Consider the following 17635-nt stretch of genomic DNA (forward strand, 5'->3'; position numbering starts at 1 on the left):
ACACAGTGGCAGACCAAACTTTTGTTTTTTTAAATGGAACACCCTACATTTTATTTTAAACTCGAAATTCTGTTAACTTCTTCATCACAAAAATATAAAAATTTGTTATGTTATGCAGGGTATTTACAAAGTTATAACGAATTTGGTATGAAAATCGTAACAAGTTCAACTCCCTGTATAAATAAAAATAAGCAAAACAGCAATGGTTTATTAATGCCATATTTTTTTACGTATTGTCAAAATTTTCAAGAATGATTGATATTGCTAATTTTTTTATATCAAATACAGGGTGAGTCAAAATGCACATACATTATTTTCTCAGTAATTTTAAATGGAACACCCTGTATTTTATATCACTATTGAAAAGTACCATTACCGTAATTTAATTTTTAGATAATATTTCCTATGTCTAAATGATTAGTTTTCGAGATATTTTCATTTTTCAATGGACCAGTAGCGTTGCCAACCAAATCAACAGAATTTAATAAACTGGACTGATTTTTTGGGGTTACGTTAATAATGAAATTTATAAAATACATCCAACAACAAGGGATGAGATGAAAAATAGAATACAAAGTGTATTTCGATGTGTTAATTTACAAATGCTCCATTGCTCCGTAGAGCAAGTAGCTTATTCAATGATCGTTTTTAGGCGTATATAAATGTGTTATTCTTGTTCTCATGATCATTTTTCTGTGCGTTACAGTTTTTCGATTTCTCTCTAATGCATTAAGTTAGATGAGACGGAAAAAGCGGTAGCTCCGTGATTAAACACAAAAATAATGCAGCATTACAATAGTTATATATATAAGGTGTCTATTCCTAACCTATGTTTGATTCGTTGATATTTAGAATGCGCGTTTTTTCTAGCCAATCAAATACACGTATTAGGAACATTTGACGAAAACTTTGTCCATTTTGGCCATTTTTATAAGTGTCAAAGAGTCAAGTGACGGTTATTATTCAGGTCAGTATTTTGTGTACCTGTCATTTTGAAATTTCGAATTCGACTTCCCTTGTGTTTCACAACGTTTTTGTGCATTATTTTGTGTTTTGGTTTAGAATTTAGTTCGTTAAAAGTTAGTCATTGGCGTGAGGAGACTAGAGATATTCGAGATGTACCGAAGAGTGCTAAATATCTCATGAGTAGATAGAATAGCCAACGTGGAAGTAATGAGACTTACGCATAAGGAACGAGAAGAACTAACAAATAAGAAGAAAACTGAGATATACGGGACATGTGATGAGAGACGTATATCTAATACTCCAGGTCATTATGCAAGAAAAAGATCCATAGTAAGAAGACGTAACTCATGGCTGAAGAACCTTAGGAACTGGTTTGAATGTAATAACAATGAATTATTTAGAGCTGCGGTTTCAGAAATAAAGATCTCTTTGATGATTGCCAACTTTTGAAGCGGAGACAGCACCTAGAGAAAAAATAAAAACAATTTTTGGATAGTTTTGTGTCATTTTTTAATGTTTCCATATTTATAAATTTAATTAACAATATTGTTTATTTTTTAATTTTATTCCCCTTTATAAAAAATACCTACGACACGTTAACATACTGTGTAAAAATCAAATCTACTAAATTACTAATTAGTTTAATTCCACAAGCTTTTCACCTATGGTTAAGTACGATTCTAGCATCTGTCAGATTCGTCAATAATTACATTAAATAAGTCTCGACACGCCCAATACAGTATATGACGTCATAATTAATGACGCACTGAAAAATGATCATGAGAACAAGAATAGCATTGAACACCTTATTTACTTAAATATTAAAAATATTTTATTAAAAGTAGCTTCTAATTTTTTCAAACATGTTTTTTGCAAAATGTATTACTGATAAATTATATTTCGTTCTTTATTTGTTACATTGTTACATTTACATACAAAAGTAGTATTTAATTGTCTTCACAAAATATTGTATTTTGTGTTTGTGTGTATTTTTTGTAACATTTGTTACTAGTTTTCTTTGTTTATTTGTTGCATTTACATAAAAAGGTAGTGTTAATTGTTTCAAAAATGTTGCAGGTAGTGGTTGTGTTTTTGTTTGTAAAATGTATTACTAATAAATTATTTTTATTTCTTTATTTGCTACAGTGTTACATTCATTACCGGAATGATAATCGGTAATCTTCAATTGTCAATTCAGTCACGGTTTACTTAAAATTTAGATAAATTTAAACACCTACAATAATTTGCTCTGATAAATGAAAATATCTCGAAAACTAATAAATTTGGGCATAGGGAATGTTATATAAAAATTAAAGTACGTTAACGTTACTTTTCAATAATGATGTAAAATACAGGGTGTTCCATTTAACATTACTGAGAAAATAATGTAATTGCTTTTTGACTCACCCTGTATTTGATATAAAGAAAATTAGCAATGTCAATAATTCTTAAAAATTTTGACAATACATAAATAAAAAAATATGGTATGAATAAACCATTTCTGTTATGTTTATTTTCATTTATACAGGGAGTTGAACTTGTTACGATTTTCATACAAAATTGGTTATAACTTTGTAAATACCCTGTATAACATTACAAACCTTTATATTTTTGTGATAGAGAAGTTAACAGGATTTTGAATATAAAATAAAATATAGGATGTTCCATTTAAAAAAACAAAAGTTAGGTCTGCTACTGTGATATCGAACACCCTGTAACATTCTAACTAATTTTGTAATGTGAAGCTCAAAGGTGGCTAAAATTTTTGTTTTTACTTTTTATTGCTCTCTATTACTATAGCGGAGCTGTTGAGCTTTACCCTACTAATCAATCACCCTGTATTACTAAATCTGTAAAGTTTTGATTTATTTTGTATGAATATAATTGCAAAATACTACAGAATTTCACTTTTTGGCATAAATTTAATTAACAATAACGTAAATTATGTACAATATTTTTAATAATTTAAGTAAATACATTTTAAGTTAACTCAAATAAATAATCGATTACTGCCATCGACCACTTACATTCAATCTCGGTTAATTTGATTAATTGCGGCAGGTAAAGTATAATTCTTCTTTTCGTACAATAAAGTGTTACTTTACTGCCGCAAATAAGCGTACATGTGTACAATAATGAATGACTTTAGTGATGGTTGGCGATAAAATATTAAATCTTGGTGTTACGAGTTCTACAGTTACAAATATATATAGTTACGGGCTATCGCCGTTACGAACTGGCGCCGTTACTAATTGTACGTTAAAATTTGTGGGATTACGATCTGTCGCGTTACGAGATGTCACGAAACCACATATCGGACATTTTGTCATTGATTACAATTGTTAATTACTCAAATTATAGTTTTCAATTGGGCGAATTAGATTCTGAGCAACTGGCATCGTTTAAATACTCACCCATCACTTCTGTTGACGTGGAAAGATCAATTTCGACATTTAAAAGTATTAAACTTATTAAAACTTGTTAAAAATCTAAAACAATACGTAATTATTAACACCAAATTAGGTAGATCTAATTGTGAGAGTTAATAATTATTTTATCATTAATGCCTGGTTACACCAACAGATCCTTAGAACTTTAGACGTGCCTTAAGATGTTATATTTCAGTATTTTATGTATGATTCTAAAAATTGTTGTAAATATGTTATGTATGATTGTTTTACCGGTTAATAAATAAAAAAGTTCAGCTTACGAATCATACGCATGGCATCATTGAGTCTTTGATCAATTTTCAACTTGCCATAATGAAAGGCCACGTGGATTGCTTTAATAAGAATCGAAAATTATGGTGCAACGTAAGTGGGACTTAACCCTTAAACGCCCAACCTTTTTTAGGTTCCATGTACGCCCAAGGGTGGGTAAAAAATGTCCACCCCGAAAATAGCTAATATACTTATTGAGAGTTGTTGGAAATGGATTAGACTTAAGAATCTTATGCTTAATAAACACAACATCTTCTAAAATATTAATATAAACAATTTACAAACCTTTCAGCAAAATTACAATGTACATCAAAATTAACACACCAGTAAAAGCCAGTAATTCAGATTTCTCGATTTTCTCCACATTCTTCCTTTCAGACTCCTCATCAGGGGATAATTATGTCGATTATGTAATTATACGTCGATAATTATATGGATTATGTTCCTACCAACGAGAAATTATATAGAAATCTTTAGTAACAAGTTTTACCAAGGGTGTACTTTTTATGCCCACACATATCTAACTCAAGATAATACTTTTGTTTTCAAAAATATCGGTAGAAAAAATTTAACATTCGATAAAAGGCTGTCTTTTTAACAATAAATAATTTTTGGAGAATTTTTAAACACGTAATAAATATGTTACGAGGGAATACGCATTAGGTGGACATTTTTTACCCACCCTTGGGCGTTTAAGGGTTAAAGCAGCTCTATCTATAAGCTGAGCTGGGCTAAGCTTTAGCTTAAGATTTGTTGCTGCAACCAGGAATAAATGATAAAAACTACGCTACCAAGCACATATTATTACGCTGGGGCCACAGTAACGTCTAATCCCGTTAATTAACGCATTATTTGCCATCTCTCTGATGCAAATAATGCGTTAATTACCGGCATTAGACGTTACTGTGGCCCCAGCATTACTAATAATATTCTCTTTTTTATTCGAATTATATGTAATAAATAATAATTATTATGTAAAAATATAATTTAAGTTAATTAACCCTTTTACTACCCACCTTGATTTTTTCAATAAGCAAACATTCGTCAAAAATTAAGTAAATAAAAATACATATCTTTAGAAAAAAAGTACAATGTAATGTGCCTTATGTTTTAAAAAATATATGATTATTTACTAGTCATAGATGTGGCAAAAAGTTTAAATGGAAACTTCAATGTCATTTTTATTAATTAAGATCCTGAGTTAATTAGTACTCTGCTGTATGCACCAATAATATCAGTAGATGTATGTAGAAAGGTCATTTTCAAAATATAAATACATATTTTGTGACAGAAACTATAATTTTTTAACACAGTAGTTCAACTACTCCTTACAGAAATCTCCTTACAGAAAAAAACATATTTTTTTACTAGACAATCTGAAAAAACATCTTATTGTATGCTACAACAGTAGTCTTAATTCACAAAATGTTACGTTATGCAAGTTAGTGACATTACTTTTTATGAGTATAATATACAAAATGTTTATGTGTGCATATACAGGGTGAGTTTTTAGTGGGGGATCGGCCGATAACTCCATTACGGTATAAAATATCGAGAAATGTTATTTAAAAAAAATGTAGGCAATGATATTCTCCACGCTTGGAAAATATGTCCATTTCTACAGGGTGATCAGTAACTGCGTGGTATATCAAACATATAATTTTTTAAATGGGACACCCTATATATTTTTTCATATTTATATTCCACTCATAATTCTTGTTCATATAATATATGGTTTTGCATTACTATACAGAGTATTTAACAAGTTATGACCATTTTTACTTCGAAATCACTATGAGATTAACACCCTGTATATAAAGAAGTAATTCGTAGACAATAATTTGTTTGATTTAATAAGATAAACAATATACTGTAGTTTTTAAATTAAGTCCAATTCACATCATTGACGAATATTAGTATAGAGGGTGAATTACAAAACCAAATTACGATTTTCTCTCTTTTTTAAATGGATCACCCTATATTTTATTTTTCAACATTATTTTATTTAATATACTCTTTCATTTTTATATAGCATTCCCTATATCTAAACTGATTACTTTCCGAGATATTTTTAGTTTTCTTCAAATTTCGGGAATACATTCAATTTTTCTAGTAGAAATAAGTTAGTATTGAGTGATAACTAAACAAAATTATTTTTATTAGATAAATAACTAACACAAAATATAAACCATAGCAATATGCAGTGAATATACCAATAAATGTGATATTAAGAAATTATCATATTTCCCTAATATACAAGAATCGTAAAATTCCTACAAAAAAAACTTTGTATTGTATATAATAATATAACAACATTATTTTTATTCAATAAATAACTTACATGAAACATAAATCAAAACAATATACAACTGACGTAACAGTTTTTAGATTGGTATATCAACAGCATTCTAAGCCAAGAATTTTTTAGTAGAACATTCATTTTTATAATTACTTTTAAACTACAAAACAAAATTACGATTTTCTCAATTTTTTTAATAGATCACCCTATATTTTATTTTTTTGAAATATTGTATTTATGATACTGTTTCATTTTTATATAGCATCTCCTATACCTAAACTTATTAGTTTCTGAGATATTTTTAATTTTCTTCATTTGCCGGGAATACATTCAATTATTATAAATATAAATAACTTAACAAATAAGTATTATGTAATAATATAATAAATATTTTCATTCAATAAATAACTAACAAAAAAATAATAAACCATAACAAAATTTAATGAATGTACCAATTAATGTGATGTTAAGGATATAAGTCTAAAGTAAATGTTGAAAATGACCACTTTCAACGTCTATGCAATTTTGTAACCATATTCAAATGACCGAGCCACATTTCTAACATTTTTGTAAGTCAATATTATTAAAAGCTTCTTTTATTCTATTTTTTATATCATCAAGCGTTGTTGGATGCTTCTGGTATACAAGGTTTTTATATAACCCCACTTGAAAAAAAATCAATTTTGGAAGAACTGAAGCACCGTCGTACCAACTAATGTGATGTTAAGGATATAAGTATAAAGTAAATGTTGAAAATGACCACTTTCAACGTCTATGCAATTTTGTAACCGATATTCAAATGACCGAGCCACATTTCCAACATTTTTGTAAGTCAACATTATTAAAAGCTTCTTTTATTCTATTTTTCATATCATCAAGCGTTGTTGGATGCTTCTGGTATACAAGGTTTTTTATATAGAATGCTGTTGATATAATAATCTAAAAACTATTAAATTAGTTGTATATTGTTTTGATTTATGTTTTGTGTGAGTTGTTTATTAAATAAAAATAATCTTGTAATTTTATTATACACAAGGTACCTATATTTTTTTTGTAGGAATTGTATGATTCTTGTATATTAGGGAAATATGATAATTCCTTAATATCACATTTATTGATACATTCATTGCATATTGCTATGGTTTATATTTTGTGTTAGTTATTTATTGAATAAAAATAATTTCGTTTAATTATCATTCAATACCAACTTATTTCTACTAGAAAAATTGAATGTATTCCCGAAAGTTGAAGAAAACTAAAAATATCTCCGAAAGTAATAAGTTTAGATATAGGGAATGCTATTTAAAAATGAAAGAGTATAATAAATACAATATTTTTGAAAAATAAAATATAGGGTGATCCATTTAAAAAAATAGAGAAAATCGTAATTTGGTTTTGTAGTTCACCCTGTATACAAACATTCGTCGATGATTTCAATTAGACTTAATTTAAAAACTACAGTATATTGTTTATCTTACTACATAAAACAAATTATTGTCTATGAATTACTTATTTATATACAGGGTGTTAATCTCATAGGGATTTCGAAATAAAAATGGTCATAACTTGTTAAATACTCTGTATAGTAATGCAAAACCCTATATTATATGAACAAGAATTATGAGGGGGATATAAATATGAAAAAATATATTGGGTGTCCCATTTAAAAAATTATATATTTGATATACCACGCTGTTATTGATCACCCTGTAGAAATGGATATATTTTCCAAGCGTGGAGAATACCATTGCCTACATTCTTTCTAAATAACTTTTTTCGATATTCTATACCGTAATGGAATTATCGACCGATCCCGCACTAAAAACTCACCCTGTATATAATATGCGCATATTTTGGAAAATTTTGGTGTATATGGGTACGGCGAATGTTACAAGCACAAAATGTTATATGTGTCTCGGTAATTTGGGTAAACTTTATCAGTGCATGCAAGCAATTCAAAAATATATTCGGATAAGATTATCGTAAACATTTTTTTAAATTGAACTATTTAAATATTAAATAAAAACAATAATAATTAGTTTTTTTACAACCGTGTTAAAAATGCAATTTTTAGCACTCCATACGAGCGTTAAAAATGCTACTTTAAGGCACTAGTGCTTTAAAATATTTTTAAGGCACTGCAGTTTGTATTGACCGTATAGGCAATTTTGATGTAATGCCAAAAAAATATAAAAATGAAATGTCAGTCAAGTTCAAGTAAAAGTTTTTGTAGATATTGTCCTTTAATTACGTTTGTAGAAAAAATATTGTATGATATGCGTGTTAAAAAGTACATTTTTAAGGCACTCATGTGAATTGCAGAAATCGCTCTCGCTCATTCTGCAAACTTTCACATGCGTGCCTTAAACGTGTACTTTTAACACTTATATCATAAATAACTATTAACTCATTATATAACCAATTTAAACAAATGGCATATTTGTTGCGTTTTATACGATTTACACATCTCATCAATTAATTGGGAATTAAGGGACTAAAATATTATGTACAAAAATTTTGTACATCTACATAAAATTACACATATTTTTGACAAAATGTGTGCATATCTATAAACATATTTTGCAAAATTTGAATGCATATTTTTCTCGTCTCTAGTTATAATTTTTGGCAATTCTGTAAACTTTATATCATTGTATGCATTCAATCCAAAAAACAATAACCAAAATTAATACTTTAACGGTAACTGACCTGGCATATTTGTTTTATTTCAACCCATTAAGGGAATACAATTTAATTTATTTATCAATTTTTGGTCAATTTGTCATTAATATTATTAATGAATGTATAAAAGTTTTTGCATATCTACTTCCATAAAAATTATGCACATTTTGCCAAAAATCTGTGGATATGCGCAAAATTTTAGTAGATGTTTTTCTAGTATTTGGTTGTAATTTTTTAGGTAATTCTTTAAACCTTACATTATTGCACGCATTCAATTCTAAAAGACGTTTCGATAAGATTTCACTAAAGTATTTAAATATTTAAGAAAAACACTCAAAAATAGTTTCAATAACAATAACCAAAATAACATCATAAAGGTAACTGCATATCTACATAAAAACTATACATATTTTTGTAAAACTGCATATATATGCGTATATTTTGCAAAATTTTAATGCATATTTTTCTGGTCTCTATACCTTCTGTAAGGCTTATATTATTGTATGCATTCAATCCAAAAAGGCAAAAAATCAAAAATTAAATCATTAACAATAACCAAAATAAACATTCTAAAGGTAACTGACCTTTTGGCATATTATTTAGGAAATAATTAGGCAATTAATTAGGAATTAAGGGAATAAAATACTATTTAATGGAACTACTGACTGACATCACTTTTTGATCTATTTGTCATTCATATTATTAATGTGTGTACAAAAAAACTTGCATATTTAAATAAAAATTATGCATATTTTGCCAAAATGTGTGCACATACATATTAGTGCGCATATTTTTAAAAATTCTAGTGCTCATTTTTCCGGTCTCTATTTGTAATTTTTTAGGTATTTCTGTAAACCTTATATCATTGCATGTAGCCAATTCAAAAAAACGTAGTGATAAGATTTTATTAAAGATTATTTAAATATTAAAGAAAAAAAACACCCAAAAATAGTTTCATTAACAGTAACCAAAATTATCACCTTAAAGGTAACTGACCTTCTGATATATTTGTTTTGTTGCACTCGATTTGCTCATCTCGTCAATTAATTGGGATTAAGGAAATAAAATGTTATTTAATGCAACTACTCACTGACATCAATTTTTGGATAAAAATTTTTGCATATCTAAATAAAAATTATGCATATTTTTGCAAAACTCTGTGCATATATATGCGCATATTTTGCAAAAAAATTTTCGTCTCTAGTTACAATTTTTAAGGTAATTCTGTAAACCTTATATATATCATTGCATCCATTCAATCCAAAAAGACCTTTAGATATGATTTCGTTAAACGTTCTTGCTATTTAAATATTAAACGGAAACATCTCAAAATAGGTTTATTAACAATAACCAAAATAAACACCCTAAGGTAAATTCCCTTCTGGCATATTTGTTTCATTTCACCTGATTTGCACCTCTCACCAATTAATTGGAAATCAAGGGAATTAAATATTATTTACCGCAACTACTCACTGTCAATAATTTGTATTATTAAGTGTGTACAAACCTTGCAAACTGTGTGCATATAATATTATATGCGCATATTTTGCAAAATTTTAGTAAAAATTTGGCAAACCTTATATCATTACATGCATTCAATCCCAAAGGATGTTTTGAGAAGATTTTGTTTATATTATATTTAAATACTAAAGAAAAACAGTGAATAATCGTTTAATTAACAATAACGAAAATAAACACCCTAAAGGTAACTGACCTTCTGGCGGCATATCTGTTTCGTTTCACCCGATTTACACCTCTCATCAAAAGCTCCCGACCGACAACATGGTTCACGTTGTTCACCCAGGTCGACACTGGCTCGCGAAAGCTGCGAAAGCGTAGCGTAAAAGCTCTGCCGTTGTTCCGAATTCCTGCAACTTGCACAAGCTCTCGAAAGCTCTCTCGGCTCCACTGCGAAAGTGCACGATGTTGCCGCCTTCTCTGATTATTTTTGAAAATCAAAACTAAGAGTAAAAGGTGGGCGGAAGTGGCTGTTGTTAATTTTTGTCCTGCTTAACTTTGTTTACATAATAGCTAAGCTATTCAAATTTATGTAACATTTACTTTTTCTAGTCATCAGATAGAAGATATCGAGTTAGAGATTTTTAAAATAGGAAAATGTTAGATTATTTTATGTTCTTTAATATCATTCTTTTATTTATTTATTGCATTTTACAATCTAATTAGGTTTTGCCATGGATTTCTCAATGCATAAAACGCATTTTACAAAGATACCAATATCACATGTGTCAAAAGTGGAGACAATCACAAGGCAAAATTCTGCAAGATATCGGCAGAACAAAAGGAAAAATGTGCGAACTATCAGTGGCCAATAAGCTTCAGGGAATGCCCAAGAGTAATACCCTGGGGCAGACCGAGACAAGCATTCCAAAAAAATAAAAAACAACACAAAACAACGAATGAACACCCATCGGCTTAACCCTGCATCCGACAGGTGAATTTTTTTGCCAGTAACAGACAGGTGGGGTGTGACAAACCACAGCAACTAAAAGAGTTAAAGAATCTCAAAAAATATCTTTACGTTTAGTTGTCTGTGATATCTTGGAACTAGATGGTCACTATATCGTAACATTCTCTATTTCTTCACTTATTTCCGAATCACTCTTGTCAATACATTCGTCACTGTCTGATCCATTCCATAAAACCTAAAGACGTGATTGTTCTCTCTCGTATTCATTTTAGCTTAAACTAATAAAAAAATATGTTGTAATATGTAATAAGTATTATTCACTTACTTATAATTACTTATTTATAGGAGTAAAACAAAATAAAAACAATTCTGCAGAACGTACAAAATTGGACACGTGAGGTGTGACCACTTTCAATCGAAATGTTGAAATGCCGCTAGTTCCACTACATGCAAAATTTCGTTATGTTTTAGGCGCTTCAGTATTGTTGGGGTGTACTACACCCCACCTGTGGCATGCCGGGTTAACTCATAAAGTCCTTCCAACATGCAGTGACAGATTCAGCAATATTAAAATCCAATACAGAAAAAAGGACTAGCAATAATGGTGGAGGAGCCAGTTATAAAATTGGTCTACATTCTACATTACATAGTACAGTGTACAGTAGGGTGGTGCGAAAAAAGTCAAGCTGATAATTCCGTATCGCTATAGTGCGGAACAGTTGCGATTGGTAATTACAAGAAAAACAAAAAAAGAATTATTCAAATCGGACTTTATCTTCCGATCCCGCAACGGATCTAAAAATTACGAAAAAAATGAAATTTTACCTTTTTTCAAAAATTTTTTTTTATCCTTCGAGTAAGTTTTATTTATCGCTATAGTAAAATTTATTTACACTTTGCATGGTTGAGTACTAAAAAAAATTGTTTTACGCATTTAACGGATATTTTCCGATCCTGCAAGGTCAATCAAAATCTATAAAAAATTGAAATTTTTGATGATTTTGAAAAATTAAAAAACATTTAGTTATCTCATTTTTTTGTTACATTGTGAAGCTCTTCGCTTGTTTAGATATTGTATGACAATATTTAAACAACCCAGATCTCAAAACGAGGGGGTGGTTGCACTTCTAGCTCCACACGCACCCTTATCTCCAACCAACCAATGAGTGTGTATTTTTTACATTTTTTACATATGTACATTCCTTTTTCATATGTTTGTGTCCAGCTCTCAAACACCAACTTAGCATTGTGATTTCTTGATAAAATCTGGCAGCATGGACCTTGATTTAAGTGTTGTCCTGATGCATCCATCTCTTGATTGAGGCCCACATACATTAGCATTAGACGATGCTTCCGTGGCCAACTGTAGACACCGCTCATCAGCTGGCTTGTGGCAGGGATAATTTTGTACATACATTCCAGTCTTACATGTCGCCCGATGTAATACAGGGAGTTATATCTTCATTTGAGACTCTTCGAGGAAGTGGTGGAGAAGATGGTTTTGGATCATTACAGTCTATTATTTTAGCTTAGTCCTGTGCTTCAAAATTTCAAGTAGTAGGGAGAAAGGATTATAAGGCCAAGAAGAGTGTTAAAATCCGGACAGACCAAAGCCAAGGGCAAAAGTATTAGAAATTTCATCCCCCCTACTTTAAATTTTCAAGCACAGGACTACACTGAAACAATAGACTGGAATGTTAAAAAACTGTCTTCTCCACCAGTTCTTCGAAGAGTTTTAAATGAAGATATAACTTCTTGCATTACATCGTGCGACATGCCAGACTGGAATGTACAAAACTATCCCTGCCACATGCAAGCTGACGAGCGCTGTCTAAAGTTGCCCACGGAAGCATCGTCTAATGCTAATGTATGTGGGCCCCAATCAACAGATGGATTCATCAGGAAAACATTTAAATCAAGGTCCATGCTACCATATTTTACCAAGAAATCACAATACAAAGTTGATGTTTAAGAACTCGACACAAACAGATAAAAAAGAAATGTACTTATGTAAATAATGTAAAAAACACACACTCATTGGTTGGTTGGATAGAGGATGCGTGTGGAGCTAGAACTGCAACCACCCACTCGTTTTGAGTCCTGGGTTGTTTAAATATTGTCATACGATATCTAAACAAGCGAAGAGCTTCACAATGTAACAGAAAAATGAGATAACTAAATGTTTTTAATTTATCAAAATCATCAAAAATTTCAAATTTTTATAGATTTTTATTGACCTTGCGTGATCGGAAAATATTCGTTAAATGCGTAAATCAATTTTTTCTACTACTTTACCATGCAAACTAAAAATAAATTTTACTGTAGCGATAGACAAAACGTACACTAACAATAAATAAAAATTTTTGGAAAAAAGGTAAAATTTCATTTTTTTCATAATCTTTAGGCCTGTTGCGGGATCGGAAGATAAAGTCCGATTTGAATAATTCTTTTTTTGTTTTTCTTGTAATTACCAATCGCAACTTTTCCGCACTATAGCGACACGAGATTATCAACTTGACTTTTTTCGCACCACCCTAGTGTACAGTGTGGTGGAACCTCGATAACTCGGATTAATATGGAACCGCGGCCGATCCGAGTTATCGAAAATTCAGGTTAGCCTGAGAATATGGTAAAAAATAATAAAATACGGTATACTTACAGATAAACTCTGTTATAATTGAAATAACATGAGAAATAAATATATATGCACAGTATCAACACATCTAAATTATTAAAAACACGCAAACGCAAACGGAAGCAAACAATACAAAACTGTACTACAGACAATACAGTCACAATCGGAACGCTGTTATGAACTATGAAAACAAAGACCATTGTTTAAAAAAAAATTTTTGAAGTTATACTCCTTTACCGGCGATACGAGGGTGAATTTTTATATGTTAAAACCTATGATCCCGGCGCATACATTATAACTTTGTTCTGACTGGATGTTCAAATGACATGTCAAAAATTATTCAATATGGCGGCTGTGGCACAGCTGTAGTTAGATTATTTATGGTTGTTGCGTTTTAAAATTTGTGTGAAAAGAAACAACAAACAAAAGTTAGTTAATAGTTATACTGCCTTTTTAAATAGTTTTCATATACCTATATTTTTGGACTTTTGGACTATTTTGGACAAGGAAAACTCATTCTAATTTGGTAAGTAGTTTTTATTATAATCATATTGTAATTATACATTTGGATTAGGTTGAAATACAGTAGAGCGTCGATTGTCCGAACTAATTGGGGGACATAGGTGTTCGGAAAACCGATTTGTTCGGATAATCGAACTACAATATATTGGTACATATTTATAGTCATACATATTTATCCACAATTGAATAAAAGCCATATTTATATACCTACATATTTATTTATATATTGATAATGACAACTAGCAACTAAACAAAAAAGTGCAGTCTTTGCAACAACATAATTATTTTTGGATACAATATTGAAGAAAATTGAAGATATTTAAGCGTCAATTACTAACGCTTGCTCGGTATTCGAATGCGGGACGCGGGAGTCGATAGTTCGAATAAGCGGTCGTTCGGTTGATCGACGATCGGATAATCGACGCTCTACTGTACATTTATTTTCTCAAGAATGGGGATTTTAGAGAGAAATCCCAAATTAGATACGATTTTTATTTTTAAATTATGATTTTTTGGCGTAGATTTATTTATCTAGTAGGTATGAAATGCTTTGATTTACATGCTTAATTTGATTACCAACAAAAGTTCTACCAATCTTCATCTAATATATTGTTTTCTTACTGTTTTGTTATATTTTAATATTTTCTTCCACAAAATTTAAACTACATAATTTAATTATATTCAAAACAACTGTCAAACAGTAAAACGTTCAGTTACCCTATTTTTCCACGTGACAAATAATGTGGAATTGGACGAGTGAGTCTAGGCTTCGATTACGAATCAAAGCACCCCGAAATTCACGGTTTCGATTCCCGATGCAAGTTTATATTTTTTTACTTTTTTATGCATTTTATGATTGTAAGTATATTTGTTATATATTTTTTTTTTCAGAAAATGCGTATTTAAAATTTTTGCCAACAATTGTTATCGTTCAGAAATCATTTTTTCTTTGTGGCATTTTTCAATGTGTTTGTGTGCGTTTTATTCTTTTATTTTTAAAAATTTTTGGTATTGTCTTAAAAATTACATAATATGTAGTAGAAGTACAACTTCTTACGTGCGTACAAAGTACACACACACACATTCTTTTTTTAAATAGTCTTTTAGACTTTTTTAAAATGCTAAGACAGTTTGAAATAAATAAAGGAATAACACGTGCCTGTTGTTTCCGATAAATCCGAGACAATGACCGTCGCTCTGTAATTTTTACTATCGTATACATAGTTCAAATTACACAAATACACATTATCTCTCATATTATATTACATACTATCCCTTGCAAGATAATTCGGATGGAATTACCCAGATTAAGAGACTGGGCCGATACCAAGCATAAAATAATCTGGGGAATTCCATCCGAATTATTTTGCAACGGATAGTAATTTTTTATTGTTGAAATGTATGTCTGATAAAAATCGGTCCGGGTTAGCCGGACTTCCGGGTTATCGGGGGCCGACTTATCGGGGTTCCGGTGTAATGAGTAACATTAGTATAGTACTGAACTGAGGTGCGAACAAAGGGAATACATGAAGGTATACTTCTGTAACTCAGTTGACATAAGAACAAATGCAAACATGCTGGATGAAATAAACAGATATGAAATTGCTGTTTTATCAATACAAGAAACCAAATACATACGCCCAGAAATAGGAACATGGTAAGAAAACAACACAACAACAGGAAAAAGAAATAAATCAAAGTAGTCAACCTACAAAAGACGTGTGAGCTTAAAAATACGGGTGTTCTATTTAAAAAAACTCAGAAAATACTCATTCCAAGTTTCGACCAACCCTGTATACTAAAATTAAAAATTTAGCTATACTAATGACTCTTAACAATAGTAGACTATATTAAAAATCATTTGAACGTAAGTAGTGTTTTATATGTCAAACTACTACAATTCTACAGGGTGTGAATATTGCTACGAAATTAATATAAAAACGTAATTATCTTTTAAAATACCCTGTATAACATTACAAAACCTCATATTTTAAGAAAGAAGACATCGAAGAGAATCCAAAAATGAAAAATATACAGAGTGTCCCATTTAAAAAGCTTATAAGCAACTTCCGGTATAACCGGAAGTAGCAAATAGATGAAAATATTTTCATTAAATAGATTAATTAAAACCCCTTAATTCAACTTTTCATGATTCTGTTGCCTTTAGTTCTCGAGATATTTCTAATAGGCCCTTTATTTGCCTCACCCTGTATATATCATTGTTCGATTTTCTATCATTTCATGAAATCTCTTTAGTATTTAATAATGTAACATTTTACCATAATTTCAAGATATTTGTTATTTTAAATTTATTTTAAAGTCCTAAGTAAACATAAAGTTGGCGTTGTTTTGATATGAGTCTCACAGAGACCACAAGCATACAAAAGCAAAGAGACTTTTAAAATAAATATTTCAATAAACCAGAGGGTAGTTCTGTAACATAAAATTAATATTACACAAACGAATATTTAGTGACGCTTCCTACTGGGAAAACGAAATGAAATAGAGAGTATAGTGGTATATACAAAACAGCTTTTAATTATAATATTTAGCTCCATAGTGTAGGAAATAAAGGTTGAACCTTGCAAAATGGACACAAGTCCGGTTTTATTTTTTTCTGGTATATCAAGAGGTGCTTATTATAAGACTAACTTTTTCTGAAAAAATTTCGCCCCGGAATCCCCCTTTTCACCCCTTTAAAGGGGGTAATTTGTGGTTTTTGTGGAACGTAGCCCTTCCTGTACCTTTTACAAAAAATTTCTTTTATATAAATATGAAGAACACTATATTTTCTTAGCAAGGGTGGCGCCCCAAAGTTGACAAGTTTTAAAAAAAGATGTTTTAAAAAAATATATATTTTTCCCTAACTGTAATGGAAATTAAAAAGAAATCCTACCGCAATTATTCACAAATAATTGATTGATTTTTTGGTATAGGTTTCACTTAAGGGTAATTGCTGATTTTTTAATTACAGGGTGTTACATTTTAAAAAACCCCTCTTTATACCATCTGTACTGTTTATGCTAGAGTAAAAAGATTTTCAGCGATTACCCATGTACTGGTGCTATTTACAAATTTGTATAATGCACCCCCATTTTTTCCCCGGAACCACCCAAAAAAAAAAAAGAAAAATTAATAAATAAAGTGATTTTCTTGGAATCTTTCACACACAATGCCCTTTATTAATATGCTTCATACATCATTTTGTGCACGTTATTATTACCCATACATGAACACCAAAAGCGATTTCCTAGTGTAACCCCTGTAGCCAAAAAAAAAATAAATAAAGTGGGGGGTTGAAATTTTTTTTTGTTTTTTGCCTTTTGATCCATATGTGCATATGCTTCATCAATAGTGCTTTTCAAAAATATATATGGTTATTG

At 29.9% G+C, this 17635-nt stretch overlaps 1 protein-coding gene across 6 annotated transcripts in view; it reads right to left on the reverse strand.

Annotated features, from left to right (window-relative positions):
- Positions 1-17635, reverse strand: part of LOC114334209 (band 7 protein AGAP004871) — a 688330-nt gene that overhangs the window by 473998 nt on the left and 196697 nt on the right. Inside the window, exons 1-2 of one of the 6 annotated variants that reach the window (XM_050661396.1) lie at positions 10382-10396; positions 3381-3455 (exon numbers count right to left, since the gene is read on the reverse strand). The exons of 4 other annotated variants lie outside the window; for them this stretch is intronic. In XM_050661396.1, coding sequence (XP_050517353.1) covers positions 3381-3384 — 4 coding nt within the window. In that variant the 5' untranslated portion in view covers positions 3385-3455; positions 10382-10396. Of the gene's footprint in view, positions 1-3380; positions 3456-10381; positions 10486-17635 lie in introns of those variants that run through there. One more of the 6 variants, XM_050661394.1, reaches the window with a different exon arrangement.

Source organism: Diabrotica virgifera, chromosome 9 (genome assembly GCF_917563875.1).
Source record: "Diabrotica virgifera virgifera chromosome 9, PGI_DIABVI_V3a".
Taxonomy (NCBI): domain Eukaryota; kingdom Metazoa; phylum Arthropoda; class Insecta; order Coleoptera; family Chrysomelidae; genus Diabrotica; species Diabrotica virgifera.